Consider the following 22,831-nt stretch of genomic DNA (forward strand, 5'->3'; position numbering starts at 1 on the left):
GAAGCGAGCCGGGTGGGGCGGTTGCCTGACTCTATGAGGGAAGCGCTGGTAGTGCCGCTGCTGAAGCCGGGCAGGGATGTGTTAGATGTCTCTTCTTACCGCCCATTGTCTATGCTAACCGTAGACTGCAAGATCTTGAGTCGTATTCTAGCTACCAGGCTCCTGCCACTGATGATCTCCCTGGTGCATGGGGATCAGGCGGGATTCATCCCCTCTAGGAGCACATCGATGAATATCCGTCGGTTGATCGGGGTCATTGATGATGCTGCTGCGGCGGAACAGGACCCGGTAGTGCTAACGGTCGATATCGAAAAGGCATTTGACAGTTTAGAGTGGAGTTATCTAGACAGCGTGCTGCAGAAATTCGGAGTTGGGGAAGAGTTCCGAGGCTGGACGAGAGTGCTTTATTCCTCGGCTACGGCGCGGGTGCGGCTGGGGACCATGATCTCTCCGGCCTATCCAGTTTGCAGAGGCACGAGGCAGGGCTGTTCATTGTCCCCTCTGCTATTTGCCTTAGCGATGGAGCCGCTAGCGGCGCAGGCAAGGTCGGGAATCGTCTACGACGGGATTGCACAGGGACCCGACCCGCACTATATATCGTTGTATGCCGACGACCTGTTGTTATACCTAGCGGATTCTGGGAGGGCACTGGAAGGCGCGGTGGACATGTTGGGCAGGTTCGGCAGGTTGTCAGGCCTCAGGGTGAACTGGTCCAAGACATGTGTGTTTCCGTTGCGAAAGTCTACGCTCTGCCCGCAACTCACGAGACCGGTAGTGTGGGAAACCTCTTGTTTTGTTTACCTAGGTGTGCGCATCTACCACGACGCAGCGGACCTCCTTGAGGGGAACGTGGGGCGCTGCATCCGAGCGCTGAGGGGCAGTACGGACTTCTGGGCCTCTCTCCCACTGTCCGTGCTCGGTCGAGTAGCACTGTTGAAAATGGTGGCACTCCCGAGGCTACTTTATTATTTTAGAACGCTACCGGTGTGGATCCCGCAGGGAATCTTTAGGGAGCTGAGGACATTGGTGACTGGCTTTCTCTGGGGCCAGGGTCGCCGGAGGGTGGCTTTAGCCACCTTGATAAGACCCAAGTGCGAGGGAGGGATGGCAGTCCCCGACTTTGAATTATATTATCTAGCGGCGCAGTTACAGGTCCTGACACAGAACGTGGCCAGAGAATTTAGGGGGCCTGATAATGCCCGAGGGGTAGGCATTCAGAGGCATGTCCTATCCTCTATCGTGATGCAACAGAGACTGGCGGGAAGTGATCTCACGATGGAGGAACGGACACTGAGATTGTGTTGGAATAGGAACCTGAGGAAGGCTGGGAAGCGCCGGCCGTATGCGCCGGAGATTCCGCTGGGAATGCTGACCGCCTTGCCGCACGGGGGAGACTGGTCCCCTTTATTAACGTGGGAAGAACTGGGTTTGCAGATGGTGGGAGACCTCTATGTGGATGGGACGCTGGCCCCCTTCCAGACTTTACAGGAACAATTCGGCCTGCCGGGTGGCACCTTCCTGTTGCATGCGGCGGTCGTATCGGCGATGCAGCGGCATTGGGGGGGTGGACTGGTGGAACCGGAGGTGACGATGGTGTGCCAATATGTGGTAATGGCAGCGGGCACCGTCAAGGCGGTAACGTGCCTCCACAGCAGAATGTTAAATGAAGGACTAGTGCCTTTGGTTGAGTTGAAGTCTCGATGGGAGGCCAGTATAGGCAAACAAATCCCGGATACCGTGTGGAGCCAGGTGTTACACAGGACCTGGAAGGAGACGAGGAATGCGAGGTTCCAGCAGGTGCATTTTTTCGTTCTCCATAGGGCGTATTTGACCCCGGAGAGATTACGTCGACACTTCCAGGTGCTTGACGCCATGTGCCCGAGATGTCTAGAACCTGAGGTAGATCTGGACCACATGCTGTGGGGATGCCCGAAACTAGGGGAATACTGGCCGGAGGTAGGGGAACTCCTGAACGCTGTCACAGATAGGGAGGTGGACTTTGACATGGCTGCCTGTCTACTTCTTTGGTTCCCGCATACTAAGAAGACCAAAGTGACGAGCAAGTTCATTGGGATGGGCTTGATTCTGGCACAGCGCGAAATCACTTGGCATTGGAAGTCTAAAGAGGGGCCGTCTGTGCGGAGATGGAGGAATGAATTGTTGAAGTGGTCGGGCTGTGAGAGTGTGCTCAGGATGCGTCAAGCGGCTAGAACTGGCAACGAGAAAAGTTTAGATCTAGCGCGGTCCTGGGAGCTGGTAGTACAGGCGTTAAGGGACTGCATGATTGAAGGCGAGGAGCCTGACCAGGTATAGGAAGGGATTCCATGGGGACTACTTGTTTGTCTGTTTCTCCTGGTAGATGTCCATCATTAGAGCAGGAAAGGAATATTGGAACCCGCATTAGCAGCAGTTGGTGGGGGGGGGGTTAAGGAAGACACCGAGAGAGGGGGTGGCTGCCGCTCGCCGGCAGCCTCCCGGAACTGGGTAGCCCTGGGAGGTTGACACGGCGATGGGTGAGAAGTGACAATGGAATGGCCTAGGGCTAGATGGGAAAGGTTGGGTTGGTTGTTATGGGGTAAAAGCGGATATGATATGTTATAACTGACCTATGGCCCGGACAGGGCAGGCACTGAGGTACCTACAGCGAACTGGTTAATTGCTGCGCCGCCCAGCCTCCGGGATGTGGGCTAATCGGCTGTGTATTGATTTGCTGTTATACTGCGTGCTGGGGGCCATCAGTTTATAGGTTGGCCTATTGAACGGGGTGATTTTTGTTTCTGCAATAAAAATATATTTCAAAAAAAAAAAATCTCTGGGTATACATGGGGTGTCCATTAGCACAAAAGTGTTTGTAATAGCTACACATAGGCATTTTACCCATCGTTAACTAAACTGATTCTAAAAGTAGACCTGTCCATGTCACAAGACTGGCTCCCGTAAGTAATGGTTTTCCACTCAATGGAGCCAAACATGAATAAATAAATCGGACTAAGAGCAGGGACTTTTCTAACTGTATTCAAATACTTTACGCAGAAGTGAGTTTCTCCATTTTCTAGCCAGTAGATATCATTTTTAACTTATAGCACTATCTATGGAGGCATGTGAATTAACCCTTCTTTTTCAAATTCGCCAATTGCCAGTCCTGGCTTCCAATTTTTCATTTATTCACTCACTCATTTTGCAAGAGGTTCCATTTTTTTTTCTCCGTGATTGACCTATAACTTTCTTCATCTACCCCCAATCTGTCCTTTAACCATGCTTACAATAGCTAACGTGTATTACATTTTTATTTTCTCTTTGTGAGCCTCACAAATTCACCAAAACTTGCGAGCTTGGGAAAACAGAGCTGGTTTCCAAATGCAAAATGGCATTCGCATGAGTTCAAATTTTGGGAAATTATTGTCCACCAAATGCATTTTCTCCTTTTTGTGCATTTTTTCCACACCTCTGGGTACTGCCTACTCCAATTTTTTCCCCAGAACTGGTCACTCAGTATCACCTTTTTCTTTGTGAATCTTTTTTAAAGACTTTAAAGACACAAAACTCACGACTTTTGAAGAATTCGCAAATGTTAGGACAGAAAGTAAAAACAGGAAAAAATGTAAAATATGAAAACGTGTAAAAAAATTATAATACCCAAAAATGTTTACAATTGCATTAACAATCAGACTGAAAACGTAGGTTGCTAACAACATCTTATCACATGATCAGGCAGGTTTTAGAAAGAAAAAGCGCCATAGACCAGGTGTTTAGGTTCCATTTGCTGTGGGCATTTTTCAAGAAATAGCTGGTGTATGGGATGTCTGTGGCTCTTCAGGCCGCCTTCCACAATATACCGAGTCAACTGCTTTAGAGGTTATTACATCCTTCAGGCATTCCATCTGGCACCCTGAATATTTTGGTATGGTTGCATTAACAAATTTCCCATAGTATGCTGGAGAGCTGCTGGGGAAACCACAAAGCCTTTTCCTGCGAACAGAGGCGTGTTTGAATCTGCTCGTCTTTTCTTTGTATATCACCCAAGTGGAAGAGGAGGTGAGCTCCTGCAGCAATGATACCCCAGTGCTGGGAGGGTTTAAGATTGCAACTCTTATGTGCAGAAAACGCTCTATTGGTCTTAAAGATGCCATGTGACCAACGGAACCTATTGAACAAATGTGAAGAGTTCTGTGGCTCAAAAGGACTAGTCAACAACACTACTAAACTAATAACTAGATAGCTTTTAGACCACACAAGGGCATTAAGAGTAATTCTAAGTTGGACAGCTCACATCTTGAACCGGGGCATGACCTCACGTTATTGGGGCACGAAAAATGGGGAAAACGCATATTGATGTCAAAGAACCTGCACAAAGCATGGTGTAACCTGTACGCTTTTCGATGGAGTAGTGTAGATGAATGATATCCCCTGCATTCGAGGTGCAGAAGAAGTAGTTTTAGAACACTTCACTCTATGGAGCAGAAATCTGGGGTCAAACCAATGTAACGCCATCATCGTTTGGGATTACCACTTAGAATCCCTATACCTAGCTCCATAGTTTTTTAACTCTGGCATTAAGGATCCTGTGACTAGCTAGACTAAGATAGGTCCTGTACTCGGTCAGAGTATGAGGGATGCCTGACCAAGCCTCTATGGGGAAGCCCTGTATTACATTCACACTCCGCAGGCCCCTCCACTGGTTCAGGTATGTTCGTGCCTTTCCGGGGCAGATAAATGTACCTCTTTATAGTCTTCTCTGAGTATATTACCATGGGCACAACATCTGAGCTCAAGTTCATGTATGAATTTTGGTTTTAAGAGAAACTGTCTGCAAATATCCTCCATGGGTACCTGGCCAAAGCTTTTCAACTCGCAAATACGTACACAAATTTGAACCCTATTAGAAGAACGTTAAGTCCTGCGTTGGCAGCAGTCTTGTATGTGTATCTCCAATTCAGTTATTGAACACTTTTTACTAAAATGTTTTGTAGCAATTGGCAAGTGAATGAAGCAACTGATGGCATCTGCCCCATATGCCTAAGGGTGCCCGAAACAATGATCCATATTATGTATTTTTTTGTCCAGGCAGTGGCAGTGACGTGGGCTTGCCACGGCATCCTTAGAATGCTACGGAAGGTCCTCCTCCTACTGCCTACTGAAGCTAAGAAAATTGTGGTCCAGGCTCTGATTCTCTCACGCCTGGTCTACTGTAACTCACTGTACTTGGGAGCCCTAAAATCTACCCTAAGGAAGCTTCAGATGGCACAGAATTGCGCTGCACGACTTTTGACTGGTTGTGGCAGTACGCAGTCTGCTAGATCCAGTTTGAAAGCCCTTCACTGGCTGCCGGTAAAGCAGAGGATCTCCTTTATAGCCTTATGCACTGCTCACAAGACTCTTAGGGGCACAGGCCCCCGCATTAATCTCTGATCACTGCCTATCTTCGTAAGAAATCTCTTTGCTCGGCAAATTTAAATTTAGCCTGCATTCCTAAAATCAATAGGTTGCGTAGCGGATGCCGCTCCATTTCATATAACATAGCCGGACTGTGGAACACCCTTCCTCTCAATCTGCGGCTTGAAACGTCCCACCTCTCCTTCCGAAGGTTCTTAAAACATGGCTATTCCAGAACAGCAATTGCTAGCCTCCTCTTTTAACTTGATTTACCGCCAGCGCTGGGATGCCTCAGGGTAGCCATGCGCTTAATAAATGCTAATTAATAATAATAACCTACAGACAAGTGGTTAGCTCCCCTATGCAGGAATATGGGTACTATGCAGCACTTGGAAGCCTTTAGGATACTTAGCACTGACACAAGTAGAGTTAGAGGTCTTTGCTATGGTCAAATTCCTGATGGCCTTTTGGATTAGGCGATCTAAGTTATGTTATGTTAAGTAGCTTTTATATAGCGCTGGTTCACCATCAGGTCTCTTCGCGCTTCGAGGGGGGAGTTTACGACAAACAGTGCGTATGAGCTGGTGTGGAAGAATTATTTCATGGTGAATGCCTCCAAGAACAAGATAGTCGAGTTTTTTCCTAAAAGGAAGGAGGACTGGTTCCCTGCGCAAGTGTTCGGGTAAGTTGTTCCAGAGCTGTGGTATCAAGGTGGAAACAGCTCTGCCCCCTTTGAGAGTGGAATGAAAGCGTGGGGTGACCAGGCGACAAGCCAAAGTGTACCAAAAGAAAGTTATCGATGGATGTTCACACTTAATGGCTATGTCCCTGCAGTGCATGTGCGTTAGTCAACGAAATTGAGTTGGATAATAGCCTGGGGATTGCAAAATCGTTAATTTGCCTCCCCAGCTCATTAACCGATTTATGTTGTAATTACATCGGGTATCTCACAAGGAGACAATTGAATGTATGCTGCTCCTGTTCTCTTTGGATGTCATGAACTCTCTTTGCAAGGCAAGTGTCGGCTTAACTAATGTTTTGGAGAGATGGAAATATTCGCTCTGAGCCGGAGCTATTATATTATATCTCCTCCTGTGGTCTATGACGCATTTATGATGCAACTGCACGGGCACTTTATACTGAGATCATTTTATCTACTTTTTTATAGCCTGTTAGTGTCGGAAACGTAATGGGAAGATGACCAGGGGATTGCAAAACAATTTGGTCTCCTTCCCAGCTCATTGACTCAAACAAGCTGTAACTGCAGGGTCACTTTATATTGAGTCGATTTAATGTATGCTGCTATGGCCTCTCACAGATCTTAAATACAGTTTGTTTCTAAGCCAAATGTTATTGATCAACTCAAACTGTAATTGAACGGCCGCTTTATATTGACATTGTCTAATGGATGTTGCCAATGTCTGAAAGGCCTGTGTTATTGATTGATACAAGCAATTAGGGTACATGACACTTTATACTCAGACAAATTAATGTATGCGGCCACGGCTTTCCATACAACTAATACATATTTTGATTGAAAGGTGGGTGTTTTGAACTCGTGCCGGATTAATTTATGGAATAGGCCCATGATGGAGAATTTTCGTCATATTTTCTTCTGTTAGTAATGCGATTTGATTTGTATCTCGTGGGGTTTGCCTGCGAGCTCCCTATGTGTGCTGGACATATGTTCCTGTAACCCACTTCTATCATGTTTTATGTATGTTTACGTGAAATATTTATTTGTGATGTACTCTTAAGATCTTGGTGATCGAAATCAAGTTTATGGTGAAATGTTAAACGTTGGGTAGGCGAAATGCATTTGAAATGTTTAACCTATAATCAGGGTCACTGAAATTATGCGGGAAGACCAAATTATATGTCAAGGTTCCTATATTATGCAGCAAGAAAAAGCGAATTATGCACCTAAATATGGCACCTTTTGTAACAGTATTAATTCATTCTTTTGACATTTTTATACATGTTAATACTATCTGAGCAAAGGTTCCACCTTATTTGACCACTTTTACAATCAAACACAGAAAGCTGACCAGTCAACGTTTGCGAAGGGCCTGCCACTTGCATAGCAACGTGTCATCACTTCTTTTGGTAATATTTAATACCACGTGAGCTAGAAACAATAATGTTTTCCAAAATCTGCAGATGATAGAATATGTGACAAATGTGGCAAACCCAAAATCATGCGGAAAATGCAGCTGGAGCAAAATCACATATTTCCAGTGGCCCTGCCTATAACTAGGGTATGTCGGCTGGCCAGGTAAAACATTATTACAAGTATCCCAACTGGGTGGAAATAAAGATGCAATTTCTGTTCTGGCCTATATCGCATCCCTGGGACCACATTGCTCTGGGATTTGCAGAGGAATTTGGGTATTTTGAACTCGAAGTCGGCACTGGGCTTAGTAAAACTAACTCTTCAAGATCTGTGGAATTTTCATTATCACATTAAACAATGGCTGCCTGCATAATTAGGTCTTGCTTTTATCATATGTTTTGAAAATCATGGTATGTATCTGATATCATTTGATACATTGTTTTATTATATCTGAATGTCGTTTTATGGGTTGAAACTTAAAATTAACTTATTAGCTACCCAAAAATATTGAAGACCTCCATCTGTCAATTTTATCTTGAAAACTGTAAATGTGTTAGGCACAACCTGAGTTTCATGCTCATGAGTTTAACAGTATGTATTTATATCAAATTAACGCTTTGAAGCCCACCGACACCTTTTTCAAACTGTAACATCTTACATTAAATCAAATGACAAACACTTTCTGAAAGTTCTGTTTCGTGCACAGGTTGGTTTAAATCCTTTCAGTGGTTTAGCTGTAGAGGAGAGCAAAATTAACTAAAGAACAAGTTACTCACCTTTGCTAATACTTTTCCTGTTTAGAGACTATCTAGTCGAAGATTCCTTATCTTAGAATTATACCCAGGCGTTAGACTGGATACGGTCATGCTTGAGCAGTGCCCCTGCATACCAGTAGGTGGCACTGGTCAGCTACATGTCGACGAAGTCCCCTCTTGAAGTGACATGCGCGATGCCTATATAGCCGCCACCCCAGAGGGCTGACATCAGTTTATTTTCATGACTTTTCCACACTAGAAGCGAGGAGCTGCGAAGAATGCGGATGGACTTATGTGCATCACAATGGGCATCAAGAGCGTGACTCTATGCAGAAATCAGTCCTCAGAGTGGGAATGATGGGAGGTTCTGTAAGATAAGCAGATTCCTTACCTTAGAATAGCTACCCAAGCAATACCTCTCCAGAGGTGGGTTTGTAAACAGATTAGACCAACAAGTCCTGTAGGACTGAATGGGCAAAGTACCCGTCATTACGGACCTGACAGTCCAGGCACTAGTGCTTGGTGACATGTGTAAGGATGTCTACATTGCTGCCTGACAGATGTCTGGGACAGGGACTCCATGAGCTAATGCAGTGGTTGCAGCCTTTGCTCTGGTGGAATGAGTACGCAAACCCTCAGGGGTTTGCTTTTTGGAAAATGTGTAGAAGATCTTCATGCAGAGCACTATTTATTTTGAGATGGTGCATTTCTGCACAGCCTTTCCTTTCTTTGCCTCGAAGTACTCAACAAACAGTTGGTCATCCACCCAGAACTCTTTGGTTCGATCAATGTAGAACGACAACGCTCTTTTTGCTCCAGATGGTGGAGTCTCACCTCTTCTTTAGAAAGGTGAGGTGGAGCAAAGAATGTGGCACACGGTTGTTACAACGTGAACCATTACAACGCAAGTCGTTTCAACACCTTGCTGTAGGGGGTGCACTGGTGTTGGATTTAGAATCCAACAACTTCCCTGCTGTTGCACAAACTGGAGTAGGAATAGTAAATTCTACTGTTCTTAAGTCCAGCGCGTCCTCTACAGCAGGTCCTTGAAATGACTTGCGATGTAATAGTTCGCATTGTAACAACGCGGCCGTTGTAACGATTGTCGTAAGGGCATGCGATGTAACGCATGCGAAGTAAAAGTATATATTCGGCCCCAGTAGCTAAGATTAATTTAAGCATTCCATCTATCACTGTTTTGTATACAACATGAAGAGAAGTCACAACTTTTGGCAACAAGCATTTTCAATGCAATAGGCCTCGCATTTATGAGAGTTTGAGCTATTGTCATTGTAAATGCCAATGCCTTTTTTTATGTGTTGCTTTTAAAACAGATAAATAAAAGGCATTGTTATTTTTAATGCTAATAGCTTAAACCAGGGTTCTCCAAACCGCTCCTAAACTCTCGCAAATGTGAGACCTATTGCATTGCAAATGCTTACTATAAAAAAAATTAAAAAGCCTCAGGAGACAGCGTGTCCTGCCTGCAACAGCCGGCAGGACAAATCTATTTGAGAAAATAGTGCTCGGAGGATGTAGTAAAAGCCTACCCGGCAACAACACACTTAACTGGGTATATTGCCATGGAAGGCTACAAAATGAGACATGGCAGTAGTAAGGAGGGACTACTAAGCCTTTTGACCAATGAATAGCCATATTTTACAGAGGACAATGAGACAAGCCAATTAAAAATGTGGGCGGAGAGTGGGCGTAGCATCAAGTCCCTACCTCAATACAGCATGCCTCACAGAGCAGCGCATGATTTTACTAGGCTTGACCTAAAACAAGCATTGACAAAGTCATTAAGTCTGGCCTTCTTTAGATGGAAATGCATTCATTTAAACCTGAATAAAGAGCTTCTCCCAAAGTCCTTTATGTTTATCCGACTAACCCCTAAAACATCAGAATCATGGTTAAGGTAGCTTACATCTTTGACCAATTGGCTGAAGTTCTTAAAAAAATCTTTCCCAGTATCAAAGAATAAAGAGAGTGAGCAGGTAATAAAATAGAGAAATATGCAAAGTGAAATGAAAGCTGGAGAGTCCTATGTGGCAATTGTTTCAACAGAGGTTCTGCAACAGAATCTTTAAAGTATGGGAAGCCAAAAACAGCATCCATTTAATGGATAATGGTTAAGGGCTAAAAGAAAAATCCCAAATTCTACCCGCAAAACTGTGGCTTTGCCTCTGTATCCAATTAGCTTACAAACTTAGGGGCATATTTACAAGCTGCTTGGGCCACTTTTGTGTCACTTTTCCCATGTTAAAAGTGTCGCAAAAGTAGCGAAAGGGGCTTGTAAATAAGCCCCTTAGTGACTGCCATGAAGCTGAAGAAGCAGCACCATAGGAGAAACACCTCTTGTGGTGTAGTTTTAGGACCCATGCCTTCCTCCTTAAGTATGCACGTGCTGGGAGGAGCATATGTGACAATTCCGGAAAACCACAGCAGCTTTAGGCAATGCTCGATCTGCAAAGAAAGACGCCCTCTTGAAGAATGTACCCATGGAAGTCACTAAAGCAAGGTTTCCCTCATCACATTCATCTATGGTTTGTACCAGGGACATGCATGTCTACTAGTTTAGAATCTGTTTCCAACTATCCAAAAATGATTTTTATTGGCAATTACAGCTTGATTGTGAATGGAACATATGCCATTATCATGGTTCTGCAGCGGAATGCACTCTAAAAGGTTAGTTCTTTTTACTTCTCATATATGGTAGACTGTGGTGCAAAATGCTTGAACCAATTGCACAAAACATTTCTTGCAAGGTGCCCCTGTCTTTACAGTGGGAGATGACTCGTTAGATTTGCTCTATTAGTCACTTGGTGACTAGTTTATTTAAATATTATTAACTTATGAATATAAAAAAAAAGGTAAACAGCAGCCTTTTTGTTGTGTGTGTGTGTGAGTGCATCTCAATATTAACGTAGCATGGTAAAGGAAGCAAGGCTTGTGAACAGGCATGAGTATGTAACATCTGTGAAGGTTCAGGTTTTTTCCCAAAGAGGCACACCAGGAGAGCAGGGGCATTGTGGGAAGCAGAGCAGGGCATTCAAACATGCCTGCACCAAAGTATAAAACAGGGCGTTCGGGGAATCTGTCAGAAGCAAAGAAAGTGCAAAACTCAGTGAAGAAAAGAGAAATAACGAGCACCTGAATACACTGTACAAACATATTGTGTAATCCGAAAAGTAAAGGTTTAACTGTTCTCTGTGTAAATTAAACAAGTATCAGTTCTGTTCCTATTGTGAAGCATTCTGACGCCTTCGGGTAAAGTCCGCGCTATATAAAAACGCATTAAATAAATAACTGTGTGGACTTGGCGCCGTCTCTGCACATGTCACGGTGTATGCGGCTGCTACTGCCATAGCACAGGGATGTAGGTCTGCTGAAAATCAAAGTGCGCACTGAAAATAAAAGTGTAAGCAGTGCCCTGAGCTTCGGCGAAAAGACACCCGAGCTTGGGAGACGAGTGTCTGGGCACCCCCAAAGCAACGCCGAATATTGGGAATACTCACTGTTACCTGGCAGCGTAGACTGCCTCTGTGCTCACACAAAGCGATACACGAGCGCAGGCGGGCCCTCGGCCCTTGTCCTTGTCCTTCTTATACTTCCATGGCCCTGGTCTGCCCCCTGTCCTCGGGTCGTGCGCAGCTGATATTAGACCCGGGTCCTTGTCCGTGCTCTCTTTCTGTGGCGGGCGGGCACGCGCTCGCTCAGTGCGTAGGAGGGACGCACTGATCCTTATTCTCTTACGCATCTGTATAGGAGGCCGAAAGGGGGCACGCGCCGGCAGTCAGACAGACGGACGGACCGAGCGCCATGGAGCCGCCGCTGCTGCTCACCGCCTGCCTCCTGCTGCTCGACAGGGCCCGCGCCGACCTCTCAGGTGAGTGCGAGGAAAGAGGGGGGGGACATCTCACCCTTGGGGGGGTGGAGGCGGGGGGGGGGTGTCTGTATGTGTGCATGTGTGTGTGTATGTGCGCTCGTGTGCCCGTGTGTGTGTCTCTGTGTGTGTGCTTGTGCGAAAAGCAGGGGCTGTGGCTGTGTGTGTGTATGTACGAGGCTTCCAAGGAGAGAAAGAAGAGACAGGAGAGGGTGAGCGCGCGACCTGATCCCATTGCGGCCGGCTGCGTGCGCGTAACAGCCTCTTGTCCGCTCTGCCTACTCCTTGAAAGTCAAAAGCCTGAAATGATTACAAAAGACTCGCTCTGCGACAGCAGGCCTTTGGCCTGCAATCGCAGGGCGAGTCCTAAAAAGGGCACCCTGGTCCTCAAAACCACTTTATCCAAAAACAAGGTGGTGTAAGATGGCTATACCGAGATAGCTTGCAGGTCACTGATGGGATGAGCCAAAGTTACCACAACAAGGAACACAGTCTTCAGAGTAAGGAGACAAAATGGACAGTTGTGCATTGGTTCAAGAGTGGGAGGAAGGTGAGGCCCAAAATGAGATCCCACTGTGGAATCATAAAGGGTTAAGGGGCTAAACATACGTTGCAAATCTTTGTGAAACCCTGTTTTGAACAAGGAAAGATGGTCAGGCAAATGTCAAGAAGCCGTCAGGGGGGAAAAATAACCTTTAACGGTGCCTAATGCAAGCCGTTGCTGGGTCGGGGATAAAAAGAACGAGACATCCAACAGTTGCACCAGTAAGGGCCCATATTGCGGGTGCTACATCAGGCCAAAATATAAAATCAAAATATTTTCTCTAAACTTTTCATGTAAAGAGTCCTTATAGTGTTGCCGAAACAGCACTTGAGAAATAATAAAGAGCTAGACAAAGTTGAAGTATTTTCAACCTTTGCTGGAGATAATGGTTATAGTCATATGATTTGCAAAGGGTACACTGTGGAAGAGAGTTTTCAGCAAAACTGAAATGAACCCTTACAATTAAGGTGTTGGTCAGTTACCGGTCTAATAGGAAAATGTTCCAGCACAGGTGCCTTCTCAGTAATTAAATAATACCCTATTGTTTATATGAGAAGGCTATTTGTTTAGAGGACTAGTTCTAAAGAAATGACAACACCTGAAACTAACAAATAAAAAAGGATAGAAGACTTCTGTATGGTACTATTTACCAATTCGCCACCTCATCCCTCATCTTCAACAGGGCAGGTGCATAATGTACGAAAGGGCCTGGGGAACCTAGCTGGCAACTGGAGGCCACAGATGCAGGCAGGATCAGCCCACCAAACTAACCACTCACTACTAACCAAAGGGGTCTGCAAAGGCTCGAAAGGTCTGCCACAAATTACTCGTTAACAGAGGACCTTCCCGAGAGCACCATTCAGGCAGAAACATGTCGATCACTCTCTGCCTTTTAACCGTGCTCTGTGAGGTCAACAATTAAACTTTAGACTGACAAGAAGCAACTTTAACATCACTTCCTTTCTCCCCTCAGCACTTTTCTTTTACACCTCATACAATCCACTTTCATAGGGGATACCATTCTATTACATCCTCTTAGGAGCTTCCCTCTGAGGAGGGTTGTGGCCAATTTAGGCATCCTACCTAGCGTGAGGAGGACCTGATAATGAGGCATTCCATCTCACTGTAGGTGGGGCCAGCCATTGTCCCAAAAAAAACAAGAAAACTGCTCCAGCACACTTTGACCAGGAGTATTTATGTGTTAAAGTATTTGTTTAGCAGGAATACCCCATTACCTGACCCTATTTTACCCCAAGGTAATGTTGTACTAGAGGACTAAAACATAGCCCCCGTGCAGCTCACTAATAATCACATACCGTGGACAAAAGTATGCTGTTATCACTAAAGAATATTTGCAACACAGGGTATCTTGGTAAATCTAAAAAATAACATCTTATTATGGCAATCAAATAAAGGAGAACTATGGCATCTGACTAGCCAGCTGTCTACTTCCCACACTCTTCTTCTCCACACCTGTTACCTCCCCATAACCCATAAGATCAGGGCGTGAAGCGACAACCAGCATACCAAATGGAATGGAGAACCTAAAGAAAAATTACTAACGCAATAAAGGGACCAGCATTGCTAATCACTGCTGCCAGCATACCACACATTATACTGATGCAGGCCTATCTCTCACATTTCCTCATCCATCACACCACCAAGCTCCACATCACAAAATATGATAACCGCACCTTAGTGGTCCGCACGCGTGACATGGGAAGACTTTCAACATAGTTTAAAAGCAAAGACAATGCACTTCCCACCTCACACCCACATAGTGTAGATTGAGATCCATGTGGCGAAGAACCACATAGGGTTAATATTTACTATATAAATTCTTCAATACAATAGTCCATCACTGGTCTCTTAAAATGTAACACAGAGATACCACAGTACACAAATGTTTCTTATTATTACCTGGATGGAATTTGCTTTGTCAGCAATTTGGACTTTTACAACAGCCTGCAGGATCCCACTATCAGGTAATCTTTCGACTTGCAAAATCTTGTGTGGAACAGGAGAAGTGCTAGTATCCTGAAGCTCAAATCTCTAAAAAAGAATACAACAAACAGCAGTATGTTAGTCCTTTGGGGATGTTAGCATTACAAACCCACACTTTATCTACAAGGATAGAGTACACTGAATAACAAAGTATCCAATAAGGCTGTTTCACATTTTCCTCAGTCCATTTCACAATCCATTACGCTGGATGCCAATCACCCTCCAGTTCGGAATTATTCCTGCAGAATACCTCAAGATGTGCACCTATGCCTTAATTCCAAACCCGTGCCATGGACAAAACAAATTTAATTAATTAATTAGTGTCAACTAATCACCTACAAAGGGTTACTCATTTTTATTTTGTTACCCTGGGTGTTAGACCAGGCATCGTTGGTGTGGTCTTGCCCCAAACGTTTTGCCTCCAACCCTCCTGTTTTCTGAATTGGTTTTTGTTGGCATTTGGCCTCTGTGCATTTTACCACTGCTAACTAGTGCTAAAGTGCTTGCGCTAAAGGAAGGCACTAAAGGCACATAGGGCAAGGTACATTGGGTTTAAATGTTACAAGTCCTAGTACTGAAAAGCTCCTAAATCTGCTTTTCACTACTGTAAGGCCTACGTCTCCTATTGGATAATATTGGGCTATCTATTTATGTTTAATAATGCTAACTTTTGATTGAGAGCAGGTAGACGTACCCTAATCACGTTTGTTACTCTGCAAGAGGCTGTGGATCACTCTGCTGCTATGGCTTGTGTATTCCTGCCAGACATTGAGACAAAAGGGACTGGTGTAAGCAGGATGGGCCATCCTGCCTGAATAGCTCGGTTGGAGCAGTTCACTGCCCCACTTAAGCTTCAAAGGGTTTGCTTCCAGCAAACAAAAAAGAACCTGACACTATTCTTTTGTCACCTCAGATTCCTTGGAGTCTTGGCAGGAGAAGGAAAGAACGTTCTAGAACCAGATGTGGAGGTAGTATAGAGAATAACCCCAATTCAAAGCCTGGAACCAGGTATAACTACTGAACTTCCAGAGACACTCTTCAGTACTCTCCTGGACCTGTAGACTTTACAGAAAGACTGACTTCTTTCCCCACAGGTCTGTCCTTCTGCTACCAGAGGACTGCCTTGCTGCCTGCCTTACTCCCAAGAGGATTACTCTGCTGAGTGATGCTTGTTCTGCTCTCCGAGAAGGAAGGCTGAACCTGCTCCCTTCATCCCAGGCTAACCTCAGTAACTCCAACGGTCAGTTGGCTGACCTCCTGTTCTAGGCTTCCAAGACACAACAAGCTCTAGAGGCCTCCTTGCAACTGCGTAGCTGACCTGCTGCAACAGAACCTACCTTGACTTGTCTGAGCCCTGCTGGCCTCTAATAGAGTGAGTACCCTGATCCTCAAAATGTGCCCTGGACCCTTGGCTGGCATAAGAGTGCCCTCCTCTACAAGACAATGTGAAATCTTGAAGTTTTAGGCTCTTCACGATGGTGAACAGGCCAGTTCGTGCCAGGACTCTGTCGCCCTCGACAATCGCCAACGCGAAGCTCCGGTGAACAAGACTTTTCACAGGAACAGCTACCAACAACAGGCAGTGCACGATCTGTACTTCATACTAAGCAATGACAGCACGCATTGCCCGCAACACAAATCTCCAGCAATGACCATCTGCGATACCCAACCAGATCTTCGTACTACAGTGATGACCATCCAGATCGCCAAGCCTGCTCTTCGCGCTACAGTGACGATCATCCACAGCCCTCTCTCTACTCCTCACGGCCTTCTCCACAGCAAACAGAACTCTTTGTGCCAGAGTTTGAGCAAGTAACTTTTTTTAGTGGGAACTAACCTGGTCCCTGTATCCAGCCCCTGCCCCATCATGGTTGGTCTAACCTTGTGACTTTCTCCCAGTCTAGATTGAGCAGATGAGCATGAGTGGCAGTTTCTGCTTTTAGGTGCTATAGCTACCTAAAACGTCAAAATGGAATATCTCCGGTTATACTGATTGGATGTTTATAGTTCTTTATAATCATTCCACAGAAAGACACAAGGTAACCAAAAGTGATACAAAAAGAAAATTGCCACTCTAGCTTAAACTCAGGGGAAAAGCAAGTGTCTTTACAAAATTTCAAAAGAGATTCACCTTCACTGGGTAAATATTTTGCCTATCCTTTAACTCTTTCTTAAATGTTGCTTTTTTGGCCTTACAACTTGAAACCTGGTACAATACCATGTTGCCTGAGGTGCCTGATGCAAGTTCTAATGAACATTTGCAGCCTTATCAACCATTTCCGAACACTTACACAAATTACTATCTGATTATGAAAACATGTACACACACATTCATTAGATTTTGGAACCTTTTCTTTTGCCCCTCAACCTGTTACCCCTAATGATCTGGATGTAAATAGTGTCTAGCCATTAAACCACATGGAGCATGATAACAATCTCCTCAGAATAGCTCAAAGGATGGAAGATGGCTGATGTGCCTCCATGAGCAGGACAGTCAATAGTAAGCTAACCATGATCCCAGGAAGGCAGCCATAGTCCATTTTGTAACTGAACACTTAGGATCACATATCCTAAGTGTTCCATAGCCTATTGCACCGGCTGCAGGTAAAGCGTAGAGTGGAATTCAAGGTTCTGTATTGACCTCATCGTGCCCTGGACAAACAAGGGCCCATGTGGCTTTGAACAGCAATATTTAGACAGTTCAGGCCACTCTAATCAGCCAAGCACATGGCCCTCAGAATCAATGGCAATGACAGGTGGCAGGTCTGTGGCGTAAAAGAGACGTATCCTTACATCAGAACATCAATACACAGAGAATGTAAAAACTAAACCCATAGTCAATCATTCCACTTTTGGGGAGAAATAGTTTTAGTCATTCAAAAATGTGTTTCGGGTGGACGCAAGCAAGGTGAAACAAAACTCCGAAGAAGCTTTGGGTAGCCCAGGGCTTACTGTTTATTATAATATTTAATTAATAATACGAAAACATACTTCAATTTTCACAATGGCTTCAGTTTGATGCAGAACCAACTAATATGAGCAAGCATGCTTTGCTTTAGTAGCATTCAGTTAGCAGACTTAAATGATGAACAGTTTATAATGGCTGTCAATGACATTGAACTATAAGATAGAACATCATGTTAGGAGTTACTCACCTAGCAATTTAAGGCATGGCATACAATTAAACCTAGGAGTTAAGAATGTATTCTTAAAACCTTTTTAAAAAAATGATTATAAAAGAATCTGCCAAATGCGTTGAAGCCACCTTTAAAACAATATTTGGAAATAGTTCAAAGAGATTTAAGGATGTACTTCTGTTTCTCAGCTGCAAACACAAGTGAATCAACAGGTGAACAATTAGAGAAAACCACTACAGACATATCATGATAGTAACTTAGAAGAACAACAAGATATCTAGATACAGTTACAAGCAATCACTTGATAGTGGATTAAAATTTAAATCAGTATTTGTGCTAAAACATCCAAATCTGGATGTTACATATGTGTTTTACAAATATATACTTAACGATATTCAACTTTAAACAGTGTGAAAACATAAATACTAAAAACCCTGCAAAGGCAAATGACTAATAATAGGAAAGACAGTTAAAGAGGGCAGTGTAGTCGAAATTAACTTTGAGAATAATGAAAGCAAACATTACATCAACTAAGAGATCATAAATGTTCTAAGAAATACATAAGAATGTTCTTAAAGTAGTTCGATCAGAACTATATAATACACTGGAGAAGTGGCAAAGTGTGTGACTCAAAATGATGGCAATTATAGATATATATGAATAGAACAACCAAGTATACCTGTTATGTATTATCTATCAAAGAAATAAGACCATTGCCAGACAAAGATATATTTGCTGGTAAAGGTACAGTCCAAGAATATGCATGAGAATATGCTGTAGCATTTCTAATACCATTATCCAAACACTATCACCATACTCCATACTCACACCAATGAGCCTAACAGGAGGCACGCTAGTGAAAGCTGCAGCGGATTGCGACACAGATAGTATCTCAAGGTGTTGCGGGCTCCACATTATAAGCCTTGTGGCAGGCCTCGTTCCCCTAGGAGGGTGCAATCTTGATCTCACCCGAGACATCGGAAGCCAAGTTGGGTTGCATCTGAGCAGCCTAGGTTCAGTCCAGGGAATTAAATCCTTTCTAAAAGACAGTTCAACATGCAGCTTAAATAACAAGAAGGGGCGCTTAGCAGTTACTGCTTGGCTCTTGGGAAACTGAGTCCTTACAGGGTCTACCATTTGAGCTTTGGCAAATGGAGAAGGTGGGAGCCACTGGCACTCATTTTTGGGGACCAACACTTATTTTTCTGCTTTAGAATCTTACCAAGAGCAAGAGCAGAAAAAAACAAAAACAAAGCAGAAAGACAAGGAAGAGAAAGACGGAAAAATGTCACAAAGGGAGAAAGCAGGAACCTAAAAGAGTAGGATAAAGAGGCAGGGAGTGCCTGGTAGTGGACGAAAATGGCATTTACAGTCTTGGCATTGGGTATGCTGACATTTAATTGCAGCAGCCGCAGGCTTCTGTGCAGGGCTTTGGGTACTGACACTCATTCTTTTACATATTAAATACTGGTGATGCCAAAAGATATGGTGGCAATATTCCTCCTGGTTTTGCTTAGGATTGTTAGAAGCAGCTACTTCAAAAGAGGGTATCAACACTTCAAGGATTCATCTTTGATGTGCTCAAAATCCCCTGCATTTCAGTCGCTTGTTTCTTCTGTCCAGAGTTCACTGGATTTTGTTGTGCTTGCTTGCATTTTTTAACTTAATGTTTACTTCCTCTTGTTCATTTTGTTGTTTACAGTTTTAAGAGTTTTTTATGTTTTGTGCTTTTTATATCTTTAGGTTACATCTTAAATTTCTTTTGGCTCCTTCTGCTAGTGTTTCTTTGGTGCCTTGCCTAGTGTCTCTTTCCTGTCCTTCCAGACGTTCTGGAGGACAGCAGCGAGATAAGTTGCAAGATCACTCATCAACCCTTCGCAAAGATAAGGTAAGAGAGGGGAGACCTACTATTAAAAGATTTTGAAGATTGTTAGTACCTTGTAAAATTAATACTGAAATGGAACAAATGGAGGATTTAGTAGCTGCTGCATAATCACTAAATCAACAAGATCAAGCTTTGCCTTAGGAAAATGGCGCTTTGCAACAAGCAGTAGCCTGCTGGGCTCTCATGACCTTAGACTGTCCTTAAGTGGGTTTAGGAGGAGTTAAATATCATAGATGCCCTCCGCATCTGAAATAATTTCTGAATGCTTCTACCATTCAGTTCACATTTCAAGTACACCAATTTAGCATGCATGGATATAACATGGAATTTATAATTAGCAATCCTGCTAGGAATGCTTTTATTTAGGCCACTCCAGTTGTAAAATGAGGTGGCCTCATCCTGGATAATTATGAATCTACATACAGAGCTTTAGGACTATTTTAGATCGTTCTGACACCGTTTATACCACAGAAGAAGCTATCCTTGATTTTCATCGAAGGCTCCCTAGACACTTACTTATGCAATCACTTTAAGCAAATGGTACTAAAAAAACGGGTTGGCCAGAAAAAAAAAATAGAATAGTCTTTATTTCGTTGGCGTTTAGGAGAAGAAATATAGGAAGAGTTAACATAAGTCAGTCTCAAGGACCGATACTTAACTACAACTTATGGATATTGCGCTACAAATTGAGCATGGTTTGCTAGAGACAAAAGAGGAAAAGGTAATAGGAGAAGGCTTACGGCCGCCATTGCAAAGTATCTTTGTTTCCTTAAAGACCTGAAGATTCTTATGAGTCAACAGAAGTACTTATGCAACGAGTCTCTGTACAAGATCTTTTTACTGGAGAGGAAAATAAGAGAAGAAGAGTGCAGGGACTTCGTATGTATTGCGTTCAAAAAGGACACATAGTTCACTTCGATCAGATTTGCCCTAATACACAGGAAAACTGCAATACATACTCACTGCTAATGAGGGAGTTGAGTGAAGGTACCCTTTTCTATATTGCTCTTTTTGATTTCAAATCACATTTCCTATTTGCTTCAATCTTGCCTGCTGGTGTGAACAATTTTAACTGCCACCATTTCCTCTGTAGCAAAAGGTGTGATTTGGATGCTGCTCTGGCTGAGAAGGTTGATGTTGCCAGTATGCCATCCTCCAGTGGAGTCCCTAAACTTTCTACATTAATTGTAAAATTGAGGAGCTGGTGACAGTCATGCAAGGGATTATGTTATGACGTGACTATCTTTAAATAGTTCCACCACACAATCAGCCTTGAATCCAATTTGTCTAGAGCCAACAATGGGGCCCTAAAAATCTGGTCACTAGCATCCAAGCTTGCCATCTAAGCACTATACCACTCAGGAAAGTCCGACCTATGCAGGGTGGTGTCACAGCAGCTCTCATCCTGCACGTCACGGCAGCTCTCACCCAGCACGTCCTGGATTGTTTGGGCAAGTTACATCCTGAGGGCCTCCAGAACGGCCTCCAACAAGATATCACTGACCAGATCACACAATATATGGGTGTACTTGCCCAAAAGGCACATTCATTGTGTTCAAATAACATAGGGCCAAGGTGGCTGAAGAAAAATGTACCAAAAGCGCCAAGGTGCTTACATTTTCTGTCCCGTGCACTTGAAAGAAAACCATTTGGGTTCACGTTACTACTTGATATCGGTACTGCAAGGCTTTCAGGTTTGGGTGCTTTGTTAGGAACTCCTGGTTGCCAGCGGTTGGTCAGTGACGCCTGGCCACAGGTCAACTTCCCGGATGAGCAGAGTTGTGACTGAGTGACCATCATGACATTTGTGAGAGTACCTCATTAAAAGACAAACAGCGCCTCTAAGGACAACCGTTCTGGTTGGGATATCTCCCTTAGTAAACTAGATCTGATTTCAATAGTAAGTAGTTGAAGATCTAAACCATCTGTTGCTCTGAGCATTATTATGCTGCTCTATGCACTACCTTTGGAAAAGAGACACTTTCTTCCTTTGGTGGACTAGGTGGAAATTTAAGCTCAGTTTCTGAAGCGGTTTAACCCACTGGCATTCAGCATGTCCAAGTAAAATCCTTTTCTGTGTAGTGAGGGTGGAGTACATTGTCTGCCTCCTCATCATCATCAAAGTACCGGGAAGCATTTTGTATGCCCTGGATCATATCAGAGTCGATTGTGAAAAGGGGCTCCAGCGCGTAGTAATACTGGCGTTGGGAAACAAGGCTAGGAGTCTGGCGCAATGCAAATTCCTAGGGCAACTCAAACATAATATACAACCTAACTATAATCTTTCTCTGACATGAGGAGGGACAGAAACAAACTGTGTCTATTGCTATGTACAACATTTATTTTTAATGAAAAATAGATAATAAATATATGTACAAATCAAATATGAAACAATCCACAGGCACACCACAACTGTATCATCATTCACTCTTGTTGCACACTATTCATTCCCGACAATCAGATTGTATACATAAAAGGCAAATAATGTGTAGGACAGATATCTATGAATTTGTCAAATGTATAATCATATCGTCTCTTTGATGATTTGTGATTAGATCATTGATCACTGTTGGCCTTAGATTCAAATTAATATATAGAGTTAAAACTCATGTCTGTGTCAATGAGTGGCTGCAACCCGGATGGTATGGGTCTTCCACAGTCACTAAAGATTGCGCCTTGGTAATCTCATAGTATGCCATAGGTTAGATGTATCCATCAGAAATAGAACGTATTGACTCGAGAGGTCTGAATTTACAGCTTTGTAAAAAAAAAAAAGCAGGCCCAGGTGAATTATATATCTACCAATCATAGTGCTTTAATGAAATGTTAGTTTACCTTTCTTGTTACCTCTATAAAAATACGTTATGAATGTGGTGGAAAATGTGATTAAACAAATACTAGAAAAATAACAATGCAACCAAACAGAACTGATTTATTGTGACACAAGAAAGTAGGAGAATCAAATTACAATGAGAACTTAAACCCTAATAATGGGATTAAGAGTGAGATGTTGCATAAGATAAAAATTGAAACAGATAGAGCATTTCTAGAGTCCAGACACAACAGAAAAACAATACTATAAAAATTGGTGCTATGGTATTAAGTATAAACAAGTATGTAACTATGAACTAATT

At 43.6% G+C, this 22,831-nt stretch overlaps 1 protein-coding gene across 1 annotated transcript in view; it reads right to left on the reverse strand.

The window, feature by feature from the left end:
- Window positions 1-22,831, reverse strand: part of VWA8 (von Willebrand factor A domain containing 8) — a 1,418,144-nt gene that overhangs the window by 1,003,373 nt on the left and 391,940 nt on the right. The window contains exon 10 of the mRNA XM_078657276.1: window positions 14,592-14,723. Within this exon, the coding sequence (XP_078513402.1) occupies window positions 14,592-14,723 (132 nt within the window). The remainder of the gene's footprint in view (window positions 1-14,591; window positions 14,724-22,831) is intronic.

Source organism: Lissotriton helveticus, chromosome 8 (genome assembly GCF_964261635.1).
Source record: "Lissotriton helveticus chromosome 8, aLisHel1.1, whole genome shotgun sequence".
NCBI classification, from domain to species: domain Eukaryota; kingdom Metazoa; phylum Chordata; class Amphibia; order Caudata; family Salamandridae; genus Lissotriton; species Lissotriton helveticus.